A 22,174-nucleotide genomic window follows, 5' to 3' on the forward strand; every position below is an offset into this window, starting at 1 on the left:
TATCTTGGGCAGTGTCCTTTGCCTCAGTTTTCCACCCAGCAGTGGTAAAGTCCGATGGTCGAATGTCCCTTTAACACGCCACTCCCCTGTTCCCTCTGCTGCACCCCACTCATGGTTTGTTGTGTGAGGTGAGCAAAGATCCAGCGTCCAGGAGTGTGTTCGTGGGATCACCTCTCGTGCGCCTGTGGTGGGTGAGTGATGCCCTGTGACTGATGATCCTGTCACTGCCACCTCTGCGGCTGCATTGGCTGCTGTGCTGCTGGGTCCTTGGTCTAGTTCAGCCCAGTCCGGCAGTGCCATGGCCACCCAGCCCAGCTATTGGCAATCCCAGCTGTGGAATTTACTGGGTAGGTGGCATCTTTGATGCAGCTGCTCTGTCTGTCCCCACGCCCCTGCCTTTGGCTGCACTGTGGGGATCTGAGGTCCCACCGCCGAGCCTCGTTCTTTGTGATTTCAGTTCCTAGTGATTTAAGGGGGGCGGGGGCCTCACTGCTCCTCCGTCCACTCTCCAGTGCTTCAGCCCCTCCGAAGGTTTAAGGCTCAGCCCCAGGCCAGCTCATCGGTGATTTCAACTCTAGTGGTCACTGAGCAGGAACAAGGACTCTCTGTTGGGTCTATGCAGCTTCATCTTTAATCGCTGGAGGGGGAGGGTCAAATGAAATCTAGGACCCTTAAACCAAGTCCTTCCTCCCCTCGCCCCAGAAACACCTGACCGTCACTACCCCTCGCTTAGCGAGCAGGGTGGCCTGTCAATCGGGCTTACTTCTGGGGGGATTCTGCACCAAAAAAATTTCTGCACGATACGTTAAAATATGCTAATTTTATTTGTCAAAATAACTCTACATAATCACGCCAGTTTCAATTATTTTGGTAATTTATTTCAAAATACCTGTCAGCAAGTATGTCTGTAACAATGCAGACACACACAAATATTCCCCCAGGAGTAGAGAGTTAAAGAAACCTCTACAGCCCAGTTCCTGTTGCTCTACCCCCTTCCCCACCGGAGGGGACACTCACTCCCCCTCCTCCCCAGAGCCCAGCCACAGCCCAGCCACACACAACCCCATGCCCCTGAGCCCAGCCGTGACCCCCATGGCCCGCTGGCCTAGACACACACACTGGAGCCCAGGGATCCACAGGGAGAAACAGCCTGATGCTGGATTTCCTGTGCACTGCCCTCTCCTTCCTTCAGGGCATGCTGGGAACTGCAGCTCCTGGGAACCCTCCAGTTCCCTCCCCATTCCCCCGGCTTTGTCCTGTATTTGTGAGATGGGCTCTGAGGGTCCAGTGGCCCCTAGTGGCATCTCTGAAGCCCATTTCTGTGGGGAAAAAAGGAAATTCTGCTCACCCAACATTAATTTCTGCAAAATTCTGCACTGCGCAGTGGCGCAGAATTCCCCTGGCAGTAATCAGGATATGCTATGTTCTGCTGCACAGGACTCATACAATAAGGAGAACAACATTTCACCTCCAAGAATTACATGAAATTTAACCCAAAACAGATCACCTTGACAAAGCAGGGCTGTCTGCTGAGCACACTGGCAAAATAGGTGTGTCTATGGAAATGTAGTATGCTCCTCAGCTCCCCCAGTTTACACATAGGTGGCTGGGCATTCAGGGTCACTAGGGAATGAGGTAGCCAATCCCCATGAGGTGCTGGGTAGGCAGAGTCATGGAACGACATAGTCAGTCCCTTCAGTTCTCTCCAAGTACAATAATCTCCCCGGCTGGTGGAGAGTGTTCCCAGTGAAGTCCCTGCCTCTTTTGGCTCTGTCCAGCCAGGATTAACATGCTGTAGTGGCTGGGGAGGGGTCAGTGACATTATCTTCCTTATTTGTCTCCCCACAGCACAAAGGTCCTATGGAACAGAGGCTTCTTAGAAACAACCCTACCCCCCTAGTGCTGCTGGGACTCACTCAGGAGTTATAGGGCATGGGACTTCAGTTGCGTGATGGTGATTTGCATCAGCATGGGGGATCTGGCCTGTTGACTCCACTTGAGATGCCCCAATTGACACCAGGTGGAACCTGAGCTCATTTCCCAGATGCACTGAACACACACACACACACACACAAACCACACAATAGTTTTAGGGTGGGGTAGTTTATTTATTGATTTATTTTGCAGAGCACAAGCGGAGTCCAGGGCTGGATGTCATTCAGGCGACCCCAGTCGCACGTGTGCTCTAAGCTGCAATTTCCTGGTTTCACATGCACACCCTTGGGTGCGCTCCAGCTCAGACCGCCCCGCCAGGAGCCTGGCTGGGTGCTGCCACCCTGCCTGCACACTGGTCCTCCCCATGAGGACTCTAATGGAGGTGGTAAATGCACAGGCACTCAGGAGAGATGGGTGATGGTAGCAGAAGGAAGCAAGACAAGGAGAGTCACAGAACAGTCTGGATGCAGGAGGAGGCCAGTGAAATGCAAGGCAGATGTAGCGCTGAATGGGTCATATGGGAGCATAAGGAATGGTTCAGAACTTGGGCTAACAGACCAACCCATCATTGCTAGGGAGGGGGACAGGTAACCCCCTGGTAAGAACAGGTAACAAGGCAATGGAAGTGCACTTTGCTGGTCACATCAAGACATACCAGGATGTACCAGAGGCAATCTACCCCTGAAGCCCCTCAGCGAGGGCAGGAGGAGAGGTGAGCGGGAAGAGAAGGTGCTCACCAGTGGAACGTGTCAAAGCCTGGGGATGCCACTAGGATAATGAAGGCTCCAATTATTTTTCTTCTACTCTTTTTAACTATGAATAAACCTGAGGTCCAAGCTCAGTGCACAGGCCCACTTAGAAGCCATTGAGCTTGATCCCAGGACAAAGAGCCGTCAGCAACAGCAGTGGGGAGGTACTGCCCCCAGCACGATGCAAGCTCCACCTAGGAATGCTTGGGAAGGTGGGGGGATAGGGGCTGTGGGGCGGGTGGCTGGACACATTCTTGGATGCCAGAGATGACTCTTCCTCTTGCTGAATTGGAAAGTTTTGCTGCCCCGCTGTTTAGCACCCATAGGATCACAGCACACACAAAAGAGAGCATTTTGTTTGCTTAGGGCATGACAAATGACATGGTATGGCTCTGAATACTTCTTTGATCTTGATTATAATTAGCACCATTAACATGAGCGACATTGTTGTTCATCATGAAAATAAAAAAAATCAGCTTCAAACTTTGGTTAAAAAAGAGACAGTCCAGAGGGCAGTTTGTACCAACCGCTCAGGGCCTGCTTACAACCATAGAGTGGCAAGAGAACAAAACAAACCAAGGAATATCATGGGTGTGTGTATTGGTGACGGAGAACGTGCGCATTCTCCTGAACTAACATATCCACCTAATGAACCTGTCGAAGAAGCCGGGTTGGGAGAGGCTGACATAGTCCTTCTCCCGGAAGATGGCAGCTCGGTCCCCTAGGCCAATCTTCAGCAGGACATCCATGTCCACATCACTCCCGAGGGCCACCACTGTGGGCATGACGTCCTGCTTCTTCATGGAGTTAACGGCCTCATTGAGATTCTTGCTGCCCGTGATGCCGTCGGTAATGAAGACGAAGGAGAGCTCGGCGTTGCGCCGGGCAGCTCTCTGCTGGTTCTGCGGGTTGATGACGATGTTGTTGATGGCATGGATGATGGCGGAGCCGATGTTAGAGGAGGAGTCCAGGTACTTGATCTTGGACAGGGCCTCTGAGATGTAGGTCAGGTTGTATGTCAGGGGGAAGATCACCACCTGCTCTCTTTCGCTGCCATACTGCAGGAGGGCGATCCGCGCATTCATGTTGTCATTGTCACCCCTGGCCAGCGTGAGGCGGTGGGACACCTCCTCCACAAAGCTGTGGGCCCTGCGGAAGTTCACCTCTCCAGTTCGTTCCGAGCCATCCAGCAGGAAGACGATGTCAACAGGGCGCTGTGTGCACTGTGCCACCGCCAGCTCTGTGGGCAGAGGGAAAACAGTCACCTCGAGCCTGGGGAAAAGGAGCCAGAGGAGGGCTCCACCATTTCCTCACAGTGCCTGGATTGGACAAGAGTGGTGTGTTTGTGGGGGCAACCCCCCGCTGCTTCCCTGGAACCCCAACCCTCTCCTCTGGGACTCCAAGCCCCTCTGGCTGCTCCCCACCAGGCCAGAGTTGCAGTCTTGAGCAGGGCGTGAGGCAGCTGAGGAAGGGCTGTGACCATCCAGCCGCAGCGAGGAGGGCAATGGTGCCACTCGCTCTGCAGCCACCCCAGCCTCTCCGGTGGCAGCCCCTGGTGTGGGGTACAGGCCAGCACAAAGGCTAGCAGACAAAGGCCAGGGAGCTGTCTCCTTGCCACAGCCCAGTGGAAGGAGAAGCCCCATTCAGTGTCAGAACAGACGAAGAGGGGGCTGACTCTCTGCCCTTGCCCGGCCCGCTGCTCCCCGGCAGCTGTCTTGTATACCCAGTGGTCTGGTCATTCACTGGGGCACTGCGCTACCTGGGGGCACAGGCCGTTCTGCTGGGTGTGTCTTCGCTGAGCTCCTCTCATAGAGCCCCCGCACGCTCAGGCCGGGGCTGCTGGAAGGGGGAGAGTATAACAAAGCCTTGTAGGGTTTGACTGGTTCCCTGACGCCTCCCCTCCCCGCCCAAAGCCCCTCTGTCCCGGGGCTGAGACCTGTCACCAATCAGTTCCAGCAGGGATCCTGCCCCAGAGGAGCGAGACCGGGATAGCTGCAGGCACCTACCGATTGCAGGCGCAAGGGATGAAGCCATGGGGGAAAAGGCTGTTTAGACTCTGCCCGGCCTGTCCTCAACAAGTGGGTTCTTCCATTGTGCCGGGCCAGGCCCCTGAGCCCAGCTGCTGGCTGAGCAGGGCGCAGAGAGCTCTGTCCCAGGGGTGGGGCTAGGGGCAGTGTCAGAAAGGGGCTCACCAGTCACTCACCTCAGGCCTGTGCTGTAGCCCGCAGCAGAGAGGTCAGCCTGAGCCTCCTGCCACCCCGTTCAATGGCCGGGCGCCCTCAGAGCCGGTTGGAACATGGGCCTGCTCCCTGCCTGGCGTGGAGGGGCATGTCCGCAGGCTCCAGGCCCATTCACGTCGCACCCACACACCGGTGGCTCCCTGCCCCGGGCTGTGGGTGCGGCTGCCCTTTGAGTCAGGGGGATTATGCACCTGCCTCTGTGGGGATGAGCTGCCCCCGAGATCCCTGCTTGGCATGGCCTGATTTCGGGTGAGGGAGGGAAGGGCCCCCCTAGGCAGGAGGCTCCCCCAAGGTGGGGCAGGGGAAGCAGATCTAGACAAGCCCCCCTCAGCGTTAGTGGTCCCTGGCGTCATGCTGCCGCCCATCATTTGTCTTCCCAGCTGCCAGCCAGGCTGTGGGTGCAGCCCAGAGGTCGGGCCGACGTTCCTCCTCCCCCGTGAAGGATGGGGGCTGCTACCATCAACTACCCCATTGGGATGTGACAGGAGGGCTGCCAATAAGCTCTGAAATCTGCCACCCCCACACTGGGAAAGGAGCATCCCTGAGGCCTGCAATAGCCAGCCCAAGGCTAGCAGCATGTGCTCTTCACAGCCTGCTGCAACTGCAGTACGGGTCCTTCCCCTGCAGCGTCCAGAGCGAGGCGGCTACGGCTGCACCAGGTCGGTGCAGGTCGAAAGGAGACAGTGGGTAAAGCAGATCAACTGAACAAGCACCACCAGTGCTTTGCTGCGGAGAACCCAGCCTGTCCCACACAGATAACCCAGCCTGTCCCACACACACACTGACACACCCCTGCTTCCCACACCTAACACCTGATTTTACATACGGGGAATTCCGAGCTCTGACAGAACCACCCACTGCCCTGTTCGCAATTCTGTCCATGTCTTTTTATTGTTTCCCTTCAATGAAGAGCCCAGCAGCCAGGGAATCCCTTTGCCATTTCACGGTGGGCAATCTCACGGCAACCTCCTACCCTTCCCCCACGATCATCTGTCCCCTCAATCCCCCCACCTGTCCGCTGCACCGTGAGACATGGAGTCTGCGTCAGAGTCTGCCTGGGGGCTGCTAGGGCCTTGCCAAGAGCACGTTCTCCAGGCGCCATCCCCACTCACTGGCTCAGAACTGCGCAGAGATACTGAGACTGCCCTCTGAGATACTGTTCTCGTGTTCTGGGGACTTAGATTTCTTCTGATTTGTTTTATTCCTTTTCTGGGCGAGCTCCGCCAGGGAAACCAAACAACTAGCTGCAGCCTGAGGGGGAGGAGGGATAAACTCACCTGGCTAAAACAAACTAAACTGTATTGACTTAGGAGCCGGTTCAGCAAAACACGTCAGGCCTCAGGCAGCCCCGCAGAAGCCAGACGGGATTCCTCCTGTGCCAACAGTTATGCGTCGTTGGCTCAGGCCAAAGCAGCAACAATGCTCTGAGTTTAGCGCTTCTCAGCCGCACCCCAGCAAGCTAAAGCCACAGGCTCTCTTTGGTGTCGCACACCAAAATGGTGGTGGTGTGTGTGAGGGGTTGTTCACTTCACCCCACCGTACCTACGTTGATTACATCTAGAGACGAACAAATGGAGTCAGACACTGGTAGGACCTCGCCCTGCTCCCAACCCTTTGCCCAAAGCTCAAGCCAAGCCAAGCCATTCAAAAGCCTGGCCGAGCATTGTCAGCCCTTTTCTCAATATTTGCCAGCGCTGGGATTCTCTGAGCTCCCTCCCACCGGGCAGGCTGGCAGCAAAAGGGCCCAGCTGCAGAGCAAGAGGGGCATCTGCCCCACCAAAAGCAGAAAATGGCAGATGCCAGCTGACATGCCTATTGCCATGCAATGCTCAGCCTGGTTTCACAGGCCCCAGAGCTCTGGCTCATTCTGGTGAAGCTCTCGTACCTAGCCAGAATTTGGGGTGCAGAATCACAAAACATTTCTGAGGTTTGCAGACTCCCAGTTCCAGCTCCTGCTTCCCACTCCTGGCCCGGCCTAGCGCTCTGGCAAATGTACCCGCTTCAGGCCCTTGAAAGCAGACGGCATTATAGCCCAAACATCACGGTACGATGGGAGGCTCAGTCCAGTTCTGTGTATTTTTATCTGCATATTAGCTAATGAAATGCACAAGATAGCTGAAGTCATCACATTGAAGCTACCTCAATGTCAGGGGGCTAGCAGAATTCACCCACCGGAACCTAATCTTTGTACCCCGTACTCTTTGGTCTGCTCTTCTGTAGCTATGGGGGAGAGGTTTGAAAGCACAGATAGCAGCATGGTGCCCAACTCTCTTTCAAAGTCAATGGGAGTTAGGTGCCTTTGAAACTCTCCCCATGTGGTCCCTTGGAGCAGGTTATAATGACCATGGCTCCCATCATGGGACTATAACGTCTCTGAATCGCGTACACAGCTGGTTAGGAACTTCCCACGCACAGAACTACAGCCTGTTTACACCTATTGCCGAACATACATACGGTACATTATTATACTTCAGGACGGCGCAGTCACTGGGTAACAGCTTTTAGCTCCTTCTTCCGACATGTGCTGTATTTTCCTGCCTAGGACTATGCATGTGGCTTGTAGGACAGTGAGAAGAGCAAGTCCAGTTTGCATACGACATGCAGGCAGAATGACAATCAGACAAAGACACATGGCACGTGTTGAGACCAGGGCGTTTTCCAGCAAAGGCCAAGGGAGACACAAAGGGGGCCCACCCTGAACCGCTCGCACTGCTGTCTTTTCTTTAATAGCACAGGTTACAGCGCAAGTTGAGTGATTAAACATTGTGATTATAGCAAAGGGGGTAGCGTGCTGGGGCTTCTCGCTTGGGAGCCTGGCCTCTCTCGGGGCTGGCATAACCCACGGAAAGCCCGGTTAGTTAACACAAAAAGAGAACACAGGAGAAAATTCGAGGACAATCGGAACAAAAGCTACGTAGGAAAAGAGACACATGTTAGCACACATCCCTACACCCATCGCTGAGAAAGGGCTCGCTCTGGCCCTCTGGTACACATCGGCAAGCAACCTCCCTGATTCCGCCATGGAGCCCAGGCGGGACTGAGGGCTGGGAGGGCCCACAAGGGCTATTTGACAAGCTAGCCTGTCATTGTGGGCTTGGCGTGTTTAGAAGGACAGAATAAGAGTGTCTCTTCAGGACAGGACAGCTCCTCTGCAAGCACCCAACGTTCCCTTAAAAAGTGCTGCAGAGATAGTGGGTGAAGCAGGAGCATCTCTCCTGGTTTCTGGGAAGATGCACTGTGCTGCTCTGCCAGCCACGCTGAAGAGAACCGCCCCTGCCATCAAATCGCTGGCTGGGAGCAACCGAGATTCTCGGGGCTCCTCCTAAGCTCAATGCGTCCATCACGGTACCCAGCCCCTCATGGGAATTCTCCAGAGGCACTGTTTACAGGGAACATTGCTTTTCCCAAGAGCGCCTGCTCCAGCTCAGCGGCCATTCCTTGTACATTGTCCCTAGTGCAAAGCTCAGCAGAGCCCCAGCACGGTTTCTGGATCCCCCACAATTTCACTGTGCACTATTTTAAAAGTGTCAATGAACAGGTCAATCCACTCCTGCCGCTCATGTCCAGTGGCAAACTTGGCGTTCTCGGCGGTATAGGCCAAAGTGGCCACCAGCTGTCTGTACATGCCGGGGTCCTGGATTTCCCGCGTAGAGTTTAGGAACTGGGCGATTGACTCTTTGGTGGAGGGGAAATGTATCTTGACCTCCTCTTCCATGGGGCGGAAAATAAGTGGGTTTGGATTCCCAGGGTTCCTGCCATCTGCAAGTGAGCGTCAAAAGAATATTTTCAGGGCTCGCTAGCACTGCTGTGTCCCCCACCGCTGCTCAGTTCTCTTACGTAACCTGCACTGTAGGAACGACAGCCAGCACGGGAGGGAGAAGCAAAGACCAAAGCCTGGAAGCTCCGCTGCAGCCCTATCTCACAAAGTGAAGGGAGAACTGCTCGTTGCCTCTCATGGGGTTTGGATTGGGCCCTTAGACAGGACTTGGAAGAGGATTTGCAGTAAATGTATGAAGCTTCTATACAGCTATTGATGCATGTCCCTTCCTTCCTCCTGCACCTCCCGCTATGGGGAGAGCTGCTGAAGAAGGAAACTGTCCGACCTCCCTCTGAGCAAGGGGTCAGCTGGCAGCAGACAGGGTTTGCCAGGTTGTTTCTGGGCAGCTGTCAGAGCGTTTCCAAGGGCCCATCCATGCAGAACTTAACAGAGTGCATTGGGGTGCAGCCACGGGCAGCTAACGAGGCTTCCATGAGAAACCACCCCATGAACACAAGCTACATTCCTGCACTGCACTGAGCCTGCTCCCTGAAACTCCAAGCAGCGCTCATCTGAAGTGGCTGGTTGCCTGGGTTAGAAGGGGCCCCCCAGACCCACAGAGTTTAACATGGTTTCCACCCCAGCCTTTACCTCAGCTCAGGTGGGCTCTGTGCTCAGCCCCGCATGCTAGGCCCCATGCTAGGCTGCCTTGGGGAGCTGGCAGCGCTGGGGGGCAGAAACTTTTTCGGGTCTCCTACGCCTGTGGGGAGTACGTGCGGTACAGCTGGCTCCATAGGCTACCTCCTCTGGGCGATGTACCCCAGGGCAGTATGCAGCTCGGCTCCCTACAGGGCTGGCTCTGCAATGCCGAGGGGCTGTGCGCAGGCCGCCCTACCACTTTGGAGACCTGAGTGTAGAGACATGTTTGTGGAAGATTATAATTTAGAGACACTCCCTCATAGGGGACAGTATGATGACTAGAGAAATTTAGAGAGGTGCCCTGGAAGTGGGGGTGGAGAACCCAAGTGTAGCTGTGCACAGACCGCTCTAGTTTGTTTTATTGAAAGTTTTATTCCTCTCTCATTCCCTGGCGGGTTGTTTAACAAACCCCAGGATCACTACAGGGTGTGAGAAGTGCCGGATGAGGAGACTGCCCTCATGGTGAGGTTAACTCCTGTCTTTGAAACTGAAAGCAGAGGCAAGGGGAGCAGGTGGAGTAGCAAACAGAGAAGCACCAAGGCTTGTGTATGTATTTTATGAGCACAACAATAGCTTGACTAGCTTAAGAAGGGGATAAGAAGCCAAAAATGGATATGTTGCAACCTCCATCCAGTCTGTCATTGTCCAGCAAAGTTGCAGAGAACTGGAAAAAATTCAGACAGAATTTTGAATTGTATATAGGGACAGTTGAGAAAAGTGATAAAGTGAAATCATTCATCTTTTTGCATGTTGTTGGGGAGGAAGCACTGGATAGTTATAACAACTTTAAGTTTGGAGACGGTGAAAGTATGATGTTAAATAAAATACTGATTACATTTGAGGAACGTTGCATGCCAAAAAGGAATGAGACCTCTGAGAGAGACACATTTTTTACATGCATGCAAAAAACAAACAAACAAACAAAAAATGACGATACCAATAGCAATATGTCACAGAATTAAGGAAACTTTGTTATCTCTGACCAGAGACTCTGTCAGCTCACCACATTGTCTTTAATGCCACCAATGATTCTAAGAGAGAAACTGCTCTGTGAAGGAGACTTAACTTTAGAAAAAGCTCTCCAGATATACAGGGCAGCAGAAACTGTGAAAGCACAAGCCAGAGAGCTGAATTCACCAGAAGGGGTTTTCCATGTACTAAGTACAAAGGCAGATAGCCAGAATAGGTCAAATCAAAGAGTGAACCACTTCTATCTGAAGGCTGGGTACAGACGGTCATGTGGAAGTTGTGGATCACAGCAAGGCCCCAGACAGTGTGTTGCCTTTTGGAAACTGTCATAAATGTGGGGGAAATAATAATTTTTAAAAATGCTGCAGATCCCAACTGCATTTGATGATGAGGCATTCATTCGGGAATATTGTGATGTGTTTCAAGGGTTGGATTGCTTGCAGGGTGAACACAGAATCCAGACAAATAAGCAGGTCCCTCCAGTTCTCCATCCGTGCAGAAAGGTGCCATTTGCACTCTGTGATTAAATTCAAGGCTGAGCTTGCAAGAATGGAAGCAATGAAAGTAATACGAAAAAACTGAGGAGCCAACGGAATGGGTGAGCTCCCTAGTCATTGTAGAGAAAAGGTAATGGCCTGCTATGCATATGCTTAGATCCCAGAGACCTCAACAAGGCTATAAAAAGAGAACATGTCAAACTACCAACCAGAGAAGAGATTATGGCTCAATTTGCAAATGCTCAATATTTCAGTATATTGGATTCATCCTCAGGATTTTGGCAGCTAAAATTAACTAAGAAAGCTCAAAACTATGTGCATTAAATACCCCAGTTGGAAGATACAGATTCTTACGCTTACCCTTCGGCTTAGCTTCAGCACCAGAAGTGTGCCACAAGACCATATAGATGATCTATGGAAACATTAATGTCGTTGACACCTCAATGGACGACATGCTCATCTGGGACTCAACTAGGGAGGAACATGATTATAGACTTCAGGATGTCCTAGATGCAACTAGAGCTGCAAACCTCAAACTAAATAGGGAGAAATGTGTTTTAGGGGTTACAGAACTGACTTTTTTTGAGGACATTATTTCCAACGAAGGTGTAAAAACTGATCAGAGGAAGATTTCAGCCATTGAAATGATGCCACGTCCCCACACAAAGAAAGATGTCCAATGGTTCCTGGGAATGGTTAATTATCTTGGAAAATTCAACCCTAATCTATCTCCCAAAGCAGCAGCTTTGAGAAAACTCCTAGAGAATAAAAATCAGGGTGCAGAATAGGAGGAATCATGGGAAGGTTTAAAAACAAAACAAAGAAACAAAAGATACAAGAGCCAGTGTTGAAGTTCTATGCACCAGGATGGCCTATTAAAATTTGAGCAAACGCTTCATAGTCTGGGTTAGGTGCAGTGATTTTATAGAAGCGTGAGGAATATTGTTGGCAAACAGTGGCATATCCAGCCAAATCACTGACTGAGGTAGAAACCAGATACACACAGATCCAGAAGGAGCTTTTAGGAATATTATTTGCCTGTGAGAGATTCCATCAGTATATTTATGGCCAGACAGCGGAAGTTGAAATGGACCACAAGCCCTGGATAGTGTTATTTAGCAAACTGTTAAATGACTGCACCTTAACGATTCAAAGCATGATGATAAAGCTGCAAAAGTATGATTTGGTTGTGACCTACACTCCCAGTAAATTCATGTTCACTGCAGATGCACTTTCCATGCGTCTGACGAAGTGGGTATTCACCCATGAAAGCTTATGCTTCAATACATCTGTTAGTCTTTAAGGTGCCACAGGACTCTCTGTGGCTTTTTCCAGAGCAGTGGCTCCCACGAAACCAGAGAAGCCTTTAGAGATAGAAATGCAAGCCTGTGTAGATTTGATTGTAAAGTCAATTCCCATAGCTATCAGGAAACTGCAACAAACAAGAGGGGAAATGGAGAAAGATGAATAATTGGGGATCCTTAAAGAAGTGATCATTAAAGTGTGGCCTGAAGAAATAAGCAGTTGCTGTCCAAGTATAAGAGACTGTTGGAAGTGCAGACATGAACTTGCTGTGATAGATGGGGTGGTTTTCAAGGGCAGTAAGGCTGTAATTCCAATGAGCTTCTGAAAAGAAATGCCACAGAAGACCCACGAGGGTCATTTAGGAATTGAAAAGTGCAAACCATGAGCACGAGGGGTGCTGTACTGGCTGCGGATCAACCAGGACATTACTAATGTGGTAGGAAACTGCTTTTCATGCTTGAACAAGCCAAGCCAACAGGCAGAGCTGCTGAGACCTCACCCAGTTCCACAAAGGCCTCATGAGAAGGTTCATGCTGACTTATTTACCTGGCAATCAAAGGATTATTTAATAGTCACAGATTATTCTCTATAGCCAGAAATGTGCACGCTGCACAGTACTAATAGTAAATCAGTGACAGCTGGCATGAAGGGAATCTTCTCCAGACATGGAATTCCAGATGAAGTCTTTAGTGATAATGAGCTGCAGATTTTAGGCAATTTGCCCTAGATTGGGATTTTCATCACAAAACATCAAGTCCGAATTACCCCCAATCAAATGGACTTGTGGAAAAGTCTCTACAGACAGTAAAGAACCTTATGAAAAAGATTTTTGCCAATGGGGGTGATTGGTGTAAAGTGTTATTGGTTTACCGAAGTGCACCTCTGGAGAATGACTTTTCTCCAGCTGAGCTGTTAATGGGAAGAAGGCTCAGATCTAATGTACCAATCACTGATAACTTGCTAAAATCTCATATCAATGAAACCACATGGAAATGAAAGAAAAGCAGTGGAAGCAGAAATATAATTTTGACAAAAGGGCCAGTGCCTGAGGAATCACACCTCTGATACTTGGAGCCAAAGGGGTTCCATTAAAGAACAACTGTGTCCAAGGTCTTATGTAGTCCACATAGCCAGGGGGACCCATTTTGGCATAACTGAAGGGATCTACGAGTAATCCCAGAAAGTTCCAACACACTGACAGCTGAGGTGCACTCTGGCATTTCCCATCTGACTGATCCTTTATCATCAACAGAGAAAGGAGAAACTGTCAAGGAACAAGAGAACAATTCAGACTCTAATGAAAGAAAAGACTGATATTGAGAAGATTGGAGAGGGAGTCCTGAAAGACTCAGAGACATGCTAACCTGCCTGGAGAAGGGGTAGTTGAGAAAAGTGAGTGGGGAAGACTCGCTCCAGAGTGATGTGTTGGTAACCTCTCCTCTCTAGGGAGAGGACACGCTGGGTTTATGGAAACGTACTAGATGGGTTGAGAATTTAATGCATGTGTTATTAGATAGTTGTTAGCTGTTAATTTTTGTTTTTCGTTAAGAGGGACGATATAGAGACATGTTTGTGGAAGATTATAATTTAGAGACGCTCCCTCATAAGGGATCGTATGATAAATACAGGAATTTAGAGAGGTGCCCTGGAAGTGGAGGTGGAGAACCCAGTGTAGCTGTGCACAGTACATCACCCCAGACACTCTTTAGTTTGGTTTATTACAAGTTTTATTCCTTTCTCATTCCCTGGCTGGATGTTTAACGAACCCCAAGATTGTTACACAATTCCCAATTCCCACCCTGTCACAGACCTGCCTGTGTGACCCTGGGCAAGACACGCAGCCTCTCAGTGCCAGCCCGCACCTGCCCAGGTCTGCCTGCCCTGCCCTGCCCGGGGGCAGGGGGAAAGCCATTAGAGAGTGTGGGTGCGTTGAAGCCTGCTGCTGACATGTGCTCTGTAAGACCCAGGGGTTGGTATTAGTGAGGCCCCGGGCCAGGCCTGACTGCGTTTGGCTCCAGGCCCTGGCTGGCCACTGACTCGTCCGAGGGGCGGGTGGCACATACACATCTCACATACCCCAGGTAACATGCGGCTCCTCAGAGCTCAGCACGGACACAGCTTTCAGCCACACTGCAGAAAGGTCAGAGGGGAGCAGAGCCCACCACATCATTGCAGCCATGTACTACCAAGCCCTCAGCTCGCCTACGCTGCCCGTCACTGGGCTCCTCTAGCACAGCCTGGATCCTCCCAGCTTTGGCCACGGCCCGGCTTCCCAGGCCAAACCCGGCCGGACATTGCCAGATGTCACACACAGCCTGGCAGTGAGCCAGAGCCAGCACAGCGCTGGGGGGCACCTGGGCGCCCCCTAAATCCCACTCACTCCCCAGTCCAGTGGGAATTCCACCCACCCAGAGCAAAGGGACACCCACCCGTCACCGCCAGGCCTACGCCTGCTCTGCCACCACTCCCGAGGGGAGTCGTTCTACAACCGCCGTGTTCAGTGGGTGCAGGCTGAGCCCTGCCTGGGCTAAGGCCTGGGTGGGGGGATTCCGCTTTTAGAGTCCCCTGACTCCCCCCAGGCTCCCCAGGGGGTTTCTGATCCAGCCCTATGCAGTGCAGGAAAAGGGAAGTGGTTCTAAGCAGTGCCGTACCTGTCATGGGCAATGAGAATGGCCGAGAGCTGCTGTGTGACAAAGGCCATGTTCGCCCAGGCCTGGGGTCTCCTGATGGACGCTTGGCAGAGACTGAGCAGAACCCGAACATGCTGCTGTTCCAAGCGCCAGTGATGCTGCCCTGGCACGGTTCCTCTTTACAAATCAATCCTGCGCCCCTGGCATTGCTCCCACCCCCACTGCCAGTCTGACCTCGCAACTAAGCACAAGCTGGGCTCTGAAGCCTGGCGCAGCCTAAGAAAGCAGTGGCTGGAAGAGCAGGCTGCTGCATCCTTTGAGATCTGTCCAGATCCAAATTCAAAGCAGCTGGGTATGACTCCATCAGACGTGGGGCTGGAGTGCATCGTCCAGAGCCCCTAATTCAGTGGGAAGGTGCCGCATTCGGGGCTAGCTGTTCAGCTCCGCAGCACAGGGTTAAACCTGAGTCAGTGAAAGGAGTCAGTGGGGTTTGCACAGTCCCGACTGGATATTCGTGCACAACACACCGATTGACACGACTGTCAGGTGCTGCTCAAGACCAGCGAGGCTGCAGCAGCCGGAGCGGTCAGCGCTGACGCACAGCAGCAGATCGGCAGGAGGGGAGGGTGCCCAGCTAGCCCCTTCTCTGGCCTGGGACAGCAGGTTGGCACTTTCATCACAAGGTGCAAAATTTCACTGTCTTCCCTGCTCAAGGCTTTGCCAGCTGCCATCTCTCCCTCCTGCTGGCAGTCCTTGCCCAGTCTTCCCCAGAGAGGGAGGCTGGGCAGACTGGAAGAGAAGCTTGCACAGTATTTCCCCAGGGCAGTAGGGAAGGAGATGGCTTTCCAGGACAACCCTCGCCATAGGGCACAGCATGGGACTCCCTGCAATCCCTCCTCAGTCTTGCCTCCAAATTCACAAGTCAGGGCCCCCAACGTCATGAGACTGGCTGAAAAATCATGAGATTTTAAAGAGAGAATAAACGGGGATTCCTTTTCTTTTCTTCTGCTTCCTCAGCCTGCAGGGGTCCTGTTTTCCAGCCTTGCTCTACAGATTCATTTTTAAACAAGTCACTTTCCAGTCCATGTAAGTTGAGATCCCACAGTCACCTGACTTGTGGAGCTGGGGCTTTCAGAAAACAACATGGTGAGACTCACGACTAAATCGCAAGTATTGGCAACACTGCGTGACCCGCTGTAACCTGCACAACTCGCCTATCGCCAAACACTGGGTCTATGATTAGATCGATAGATAGGGAGTGTGAGGTAATATCTGTTATTGGACCAACTTCTGTTGGGGAAAGAGAAACTTCCAAGCTGCCCAGAGCTCATTGGCAGGTCTGCAGACAGAGACACGTTGCACTTTGTGTGCTAGCAATAGTAGCTGAGGCTGGAGTTTTAACACTTAACAAGCAGGACGTGGTCCAAGAACTGGGATCCGCACCAAGCAGCATCTGCCTCTCTCACCCCACAGGGTTGTCCCGCCCCATCACACAGCCCCTTTGCACCCTACTCCCCAACTCGGTGTTACTAGTTCATTTCAGTACAGCCAGTGTGAGCCAAGTCTCCACGGGAAGCCTTCCAGTTCCACTGTACTGCCCGCCCAGCCCCAGGGAATGCCCGGTGCCACGTGAGCAGTTCATTCCTGGATTTGGATTCCAAGCCCTGCCAGGTCCCGTGGGGGGTTAGGATCCGGGGTTTAGGTTCAGTGCCATCTCCACTGGGATGAGGAGAAGGGAGAGAGGGCTGAGCATGGCTGTACTGCACACACGTACCTGCCTGTGGAGAGCCCTCAGCCAGACAGGCAAAGTGCGGGGGGAGATGGAAATTGGGGCCTCTCTTGAGATAAAGTGACAGCCCCTTTCTCTGCCCCCGCCGGGGTATTCCATGGATAGAGAGGCTGCCGTTCCCCACCCACCCACTACCGTGCAGTGCGCAAGGTACGGAGCCGTTTGGCGTTATTTTTACCTGTTTGGCAGGGAAGTTCTGGGCAGACGATCTGCGGATCTGAAACGAGAACAAAGGAGCAGCTAGTGAGATGGTGCCGCCCCATCTCAGCAGCAGGCCAGGCCTCTTGCTCCCATGGTGGGCGAGGACACACATGGGGGTGGGTGCTGCCCATGGGGATCTGCTCTCCGGTTGGTGAAGAGCCGGCTGTGCTGATCTGCATTAGGGAGATGCGCTCTCCAGTGTAACTGACCCAACTACATGCATTGTCACCCGGTGGTACCGCACTGTGTGCTGAATACAATCAACCAACTCGCACCCCAGCCCCAGCCTTGCGCGGTGACTGAGCCAGGGTGGCAGGTGCAGACCTGGGCAGAGGACGTCCTCCATCTTGTCAATGAATTCCTCAGCCACCAGCTCCGAGAAGAGCTTCATTTTCTGGACGTGCTGCTGGTCGTTGCATGCAATGGACTGCAGGGTCTCGTCCTGGTCTGGCTGGTTGAACATGTCTCCGATGCCGATGGCGTTAACGATCACGTCTCCCTGGCAGAAGGCCCGGAGGTTGATGTCGTCGTCCCGCGGATCGTGGCGCCCGTCTGTCACCACCACGGCAAACACACGGGCTTTCTCTCGCTTACTCTCCTTGATGAGCTTGTTGTAGGCAAACTGCAGGGCGGAGGGTGTCCAGGTGCCCCCGGCGATCCACTCCAGACGCTTCACCGCCTCCTTGAAGTTGGACAGCGAGTTGATGCGCTCGTCGTTGAGCTGGATGGCCTCGAACGTCCCCTCGTGGCTGTACTGCACCACCCCGACCCGGGCACCTGCAGGGAGACAGATGGTCACACCCCGCCATCCTCACTCCCTTGGCGCCCTCCCCCAGCTCACTGGGGTGTGTTCCCTACACAGGGCACATGCTGGCACCACACTATACATGCCAAACTGTCTGGGGAGGGCACCATCACTCAGGACTGCTGCATGGCAGCATCACATGTGACATCATGACACTGCCATGCTGCATCATGTATGCCAATGATTTGCACCAGTGACATGCACTGAAAGACAGAATGGTTTCACGTGGTCAAAGTGCTGACATGGTGTTAAAAAACAACAAACAATTCCAATTCTCTCAGGCTCTGAACAATAGAAAACAACCCGGATTTTTGTATAGAACAATCCAGGGCTGCCCAGAGGATTCAGGGGGTCTGGGGTCTTCGGCGGCGGGGGGCCCCTGCCGCCGAATTGCCGCCGAAGACCCGGCGCTTCAGCAGCGGGTCCCGGGGCGGAAGGATCCCCCGCCGCCAAATTGCCGCCGAAGACCTGGAGCGGAAGAAGCTCCGGGGGGGGCCGGTCCCCACAAGAATTTTCCGGGGCCCCTGGAGCGAGTGAAGGACCCTGCTCCAGGGGCCCCGAAAAACTCTCATGGGGCCCCTGCGGGGCCCGGGCCTGGGGCAAATTGCCCCACTTGCCCCCTCCTCTTGGCGGCCCTGGAACAATCCTAATACAATAATAATCTAAAACACCAATCCCTTATTGCTGTTCTAAAACACAAATCCCTAATATGAAGCTAAAGAGCACCCCAAATCATATTGCCTTACAGTTTAAAATGCTGACCCATCTCTCACAGGTTTTGATAGCAAGTGGTAACACTTCTTTAAATCTTACATTTAAACATTCCCTTTACAATCAACAAACACACATTCATCTTTATTAACCTATGCACACACATACACACTCCCACTGTCCTACACGACATGCTAGTATTGTCTGACAGATTTATTCCACTTGCTGACTGTTTCTCCCGAGTTCTCTCTCTCTCTGCCTCCCTCTGCTGCTAATGTCAATGGACCACCCAGCAAGCTTCTTCCTTCTCTCTTGTTCTCTCCTGTCAGCGCCCAGCCTCCTGACGCCTTCGGCTGCCCACTGCCACACTGACTTTTCTACTGTCCTGTCAGAACTGGCTAGGCACCTTTGCTAATCTCTCTCCTGCGCATGCCCACATTCCAAGCATGCCGGAACGCATGCCAGCAGTCCTAGCAATCCCACCAATTTCCATTACCTCAGAGTTATGAGCTGCTGATCTTTCCCCTAATTTGGTTTTCCCACCAATTTTACTGTGACCTTTAACCTCCATTTAATGGTGGAGTGACTCTTGCTTATTTAACATGGGAGCCAGGGACACAGAATGGAGTTTCTCTGGTATCTTGGGAGCCTGCGGATGAGGGGAGGGAGTCCTATGAGAAACAAGTGACTGCCCCCAGCAATCAGGAGGGCTGGGAGACAGTCAGCAATGGCAGACGGCCATGTTATGAACATAGCAGCAGCCGCTTCCCGGGCTCTCCTCTGGTTTGGAGCCCAGTCTGCACAAGGACATATAGGCTGCTTGCCATATGGACGCCTCCCTTAGGGCCAGGGCCGGCTCCAGGTTTTTTGCAGCCCCAAGCAAAAAAAAAAAAAGGGGGGGCCGGGGGGCCGCCCCTGGAAAAGTGCCGCCCCAAGCACATGCTTGGAACACTGGTGCCTAGAGCCAGCCCTGCTTAGGGTGGGTGGTTAAGAGGTGGGAAAGTTGTGGGGGTCCAAGGGCCTCATCTGTCTCTCCCTCATAGCCCCCCACCATTGCTCACACGCACTCCTCACCTGTCTCTGACTTGGGGTCCTTGGCAATGGAGCCCAGGCGGCTGACCACGTTGATGACAAAGTTCTTCTCCAGAGAGAAGTTGGTGTAGCCGATGCTTTCGGAGCTGTCTATGACAAACACGATGTCCAGGGCACCACAGCGCTTCTCACAGTCTGGGGATGGGAGAGAGGAGCGGATCACAGGGGGACAAGGCCAACAGGGACTGCTCAGAGAGCAGGGAGGGTCTCCACCACATGGGAGGCCGTCCACGGGAAGATCCCACATCAGATCCCTGCCATCCTACCTGAAGGAAAGTGAAGCTATCCACAGTCAGCTGGGAACCTCTGGGAGGAAACTAAGCTGATGCTCTGTGGCAGGTGGCTGGATGCTCATTAGCCTTATCTGAGTTTGCGGAGCTGAGTGAATTCTCCAGCCCTTTACACACCCAGCTCAGCAGGGACTCAGTCCCTGTCCCTGGCAGGGAAGGCTGTGACTGGCTGTGACCCACCATTCCCTGATGTCTTTCTCTGGCACCTCTGCTGGGAGAGCACTAGAGACCGGCCGGGCTGTCTCACACCGCGATGGCTCAGCATGCAGGGCAGCGAGCAGAGGCCGGCGCGGACGGTCAGGCCCAGCAGGGGTGTCGTTATTTCCCTGAGTCTGAGCAGTGGGTTCTGTGTTCTGCTGGCAATTCCATCGCCCCAACGGGCAGGGCATGCTCAGCACGAACGGTGCCAACGGGCAGCAGCTGTGTGTGCGGACGATACTGTCTGTGAGCAAACCCACTATAGTCCTGCTCTGCCCCAACTCTGAGGCCGTCAGTGGCACATAGGGGAGAGCTGGCCCTCTCCTCGGGGGCGAGGTCTGCCACGTACGACCTTCCTGCTAACACCACAGGCGCGGAGGGGGATGACTGGGGAGGGACCCCCAAGGGACACACAGCATGCTCCGGGTTCAGAGCCAAGCTGCTCAGCGCTGGCCGAGCCCCCAAAGAGAAGAGCATTGGACTGACCGCAGCAGCCGCAGGTTTCTCTCACGTAGGTCATCACATCGCATTCCTGCCAGCAAAACACAAGGAGCAGAGCGCTGGTGAGTGCCAGCCTGCCCGTAGGGTGGGAGTGCCCCCACCATTCCCGGCCCGCAGCACAGCTTCCCTTCTGCATTCCCTCCCTCAGACTCCACTTTGGCTGTGGCCAGTCCCACGCCGCTCTCCTGCTAGTGCTGCGGCCAACAGGGGCATTCACTGCTGCTCTGTGCTACGGGGTGAGTCCAGCCAGAGCTGCATCCCTGGCACCAAGAGCAGGATCTGCCTCGGAGTCTCAGTCCCACTCAGCATGCCGCAGGGGAAACCGTCCCTGGGTGGGCGTCATCCCCCCGCCCCCCAGCTGTATCCGTAGGAGGTCATTAGGAACCTGTCTCTACTTACGGTTAGGCCAGGATCTCCGGGTGAGCCCGGGCCACCCTGTAAGAAGAACACAGCTGTGTCATGCCCTTTCCTGGACTCACCTTTGGGATCTAGTCACAGCTGCCTGCTGGGGCTGGATTCATGCAGGCGCTGGCAGGAAGGGAACAGTAACAGCCCCAGACTGCCTAGCTGGAATCATTAATGGCTGGCCCACAAGGGAGCCGCCCCCTGCCAGTCCGGCAGGGGGAGGCCCTACCAGGACTTCTTCAGCCTAGCTGCTGCAAGCATGCATAAGATGGAGGGAGAAAGGGAGCAGCTGGGCGCAACCGATCTGACAGTGCCACGGTACGGTACCTCGTCGCCCTTGTCGCCTTTGTTGCCTCTGAGGCCTCGTGGGCTGGGTGGGCCGGGGTCACCCTGGCAGGAAGAGAAAAGGAATGAATTTGACAGGCATGACATGGGCGATACTGCTGAAGCAAGAGCCCCCCCCACACCCCAGCTGAGTACCCCAAGGGCCTTGCCTCTCCTGCTGGACACTAGCTCCTAGCCACAGGAGTGGCTGTGCTCTACTCAGGCAGACCTCACTGCAAACATTTGGTTCCTGGTACGGGGGCCATGTGTGCTAAGGGGCCAGGTAGGCAACACGTCCAGCATCCAGCCACATGCAGGGTGTGCTCTGGTCTTGTAAGTGGCATGGCCCATAAGCTGCCAGTTTGTCCCCCAGCCAGAAATCTGAACCAGTGATCCCAGCTACACTCCCAGTGCAATGAGACAGGCATTGCCCAGGCTGGGGCGCAGTAGCAATGCCAGGTGGGTGCTCTATTGACCTTTAACCTGGCTTGCTCACACCCAGGCGCCCCAGAGGCTAGACGTGCAGAACAGCAGGGTCCGTATGTCGTCCCCTCTACCTCTGCCAGCAAGGGTGCCCTGCCCACGATAGGAAAGCAGGGCCTGGACATGGGAGCGGCACTGGCAGTGTACTTACAGGATCCCCTTTGCCTCCTTTCAGCCCAGGCTCGCCTTTCTCTCCCAGGTCACCCCTTCCACCCTGTTCAAAGGAGGAAGAGAGATGTGATGGCAGTCCAGAGCATGTGCTGGGAAAGCTGCATTGCTGTTAGACACCAGCGGTGCCCAGGCTGATCTCCTGCCCCAGAAACGCAGTCCGCGCACAGGTCACCTGTCGTCAAGGAGCCCCAGGCGTGCGGAAGAGGAAGTGGGATTTCTGCAGACATCTGGCTTTCCCAGCCATTCATTTCAGAAGGGGGACGCTTTATGAAACATCAGGTTACTACTACAAAAACACATGCCTGGAAGAGCTCCAGGGCCAGGTGTGTCAACGGGAGAGCTTGGTGATCCTGTGCATGGGACTAACTCCTGCTGGAAGTTAGACAGCTACGTGTAGCCCTAGTGCTGAATGCTGCACCGAAC

At 53.5% G+C, this 22,174-nt stretch overlaps 1 protein-coding gene across 2 annotated transcripts in view; it reads right to left on the reverse strand.

Moving 5' to 3' along the window:
• Positions 1-2,084: 2,084 nt before the first annotated feature.
• COL6A2 (collagen type VI alpha 2 chain) overlaps positions 2,085-22,174 on the reverse strand; it is a 50,476-nt gene continuing 30,386 nt past the window's right edge. The window contains exons 21-28 of one of the 2 annotated variants that reach the window (XM_024211120.3): positions 21,732-21,794; positions 21,101-21,163; positions 20,768-20,803; positions 20,354-20,399; positions 19,362-19,514; positions 17,096-17,548; positions 16,749-16,787; positions 2,085-3,924 (exon numbers count right to left, since the gene is read on the reverse strand). In XM_024211120.3, coding sequence (XP_024066888.2) covers positions 3,317-3,924; positions 16,749-16,787; positions 17,096-17,548; positions 19,362-19,514; positions 20,354-20,399; positions 20,768-20,803; positions 21,101-21,163; positions 21,732-21,794 — 1,461 coding nt within the window. In that variant the 3' untranslated portion in view covers positions 2,085-3,316. Of the gene's footprint in view, positions 3,925-7,622; positions 8,684-16,748; positions 16,788-17,095; positions 17,549-19,361; positions 19,515-20,353; positions 20,400-20,767; positions 20,804-21,100; positions 21,164-21,731; positions 21,795-22,174 lie in introns of those variants that run through there. The other variant, XM_024211121.3, reaches the window with a different exon arrangement.

The sequence above is a fragment of the Terrapene carolina genome, unplaced genomic scaffold, assembly GCF_002925995.2.
Source record: "Terrapene carolina triunguis isolate 2854851 unplaced genomic scaffold, T_m_triunguis-2.0 Scaffold380, whole genome shotgun sequence".
Classification (NCBI taxonomy): Eukaryota; Metazoa; Chordata; order Testudines; family Emydidae; genus Terrapene; species Terrapene triunguis.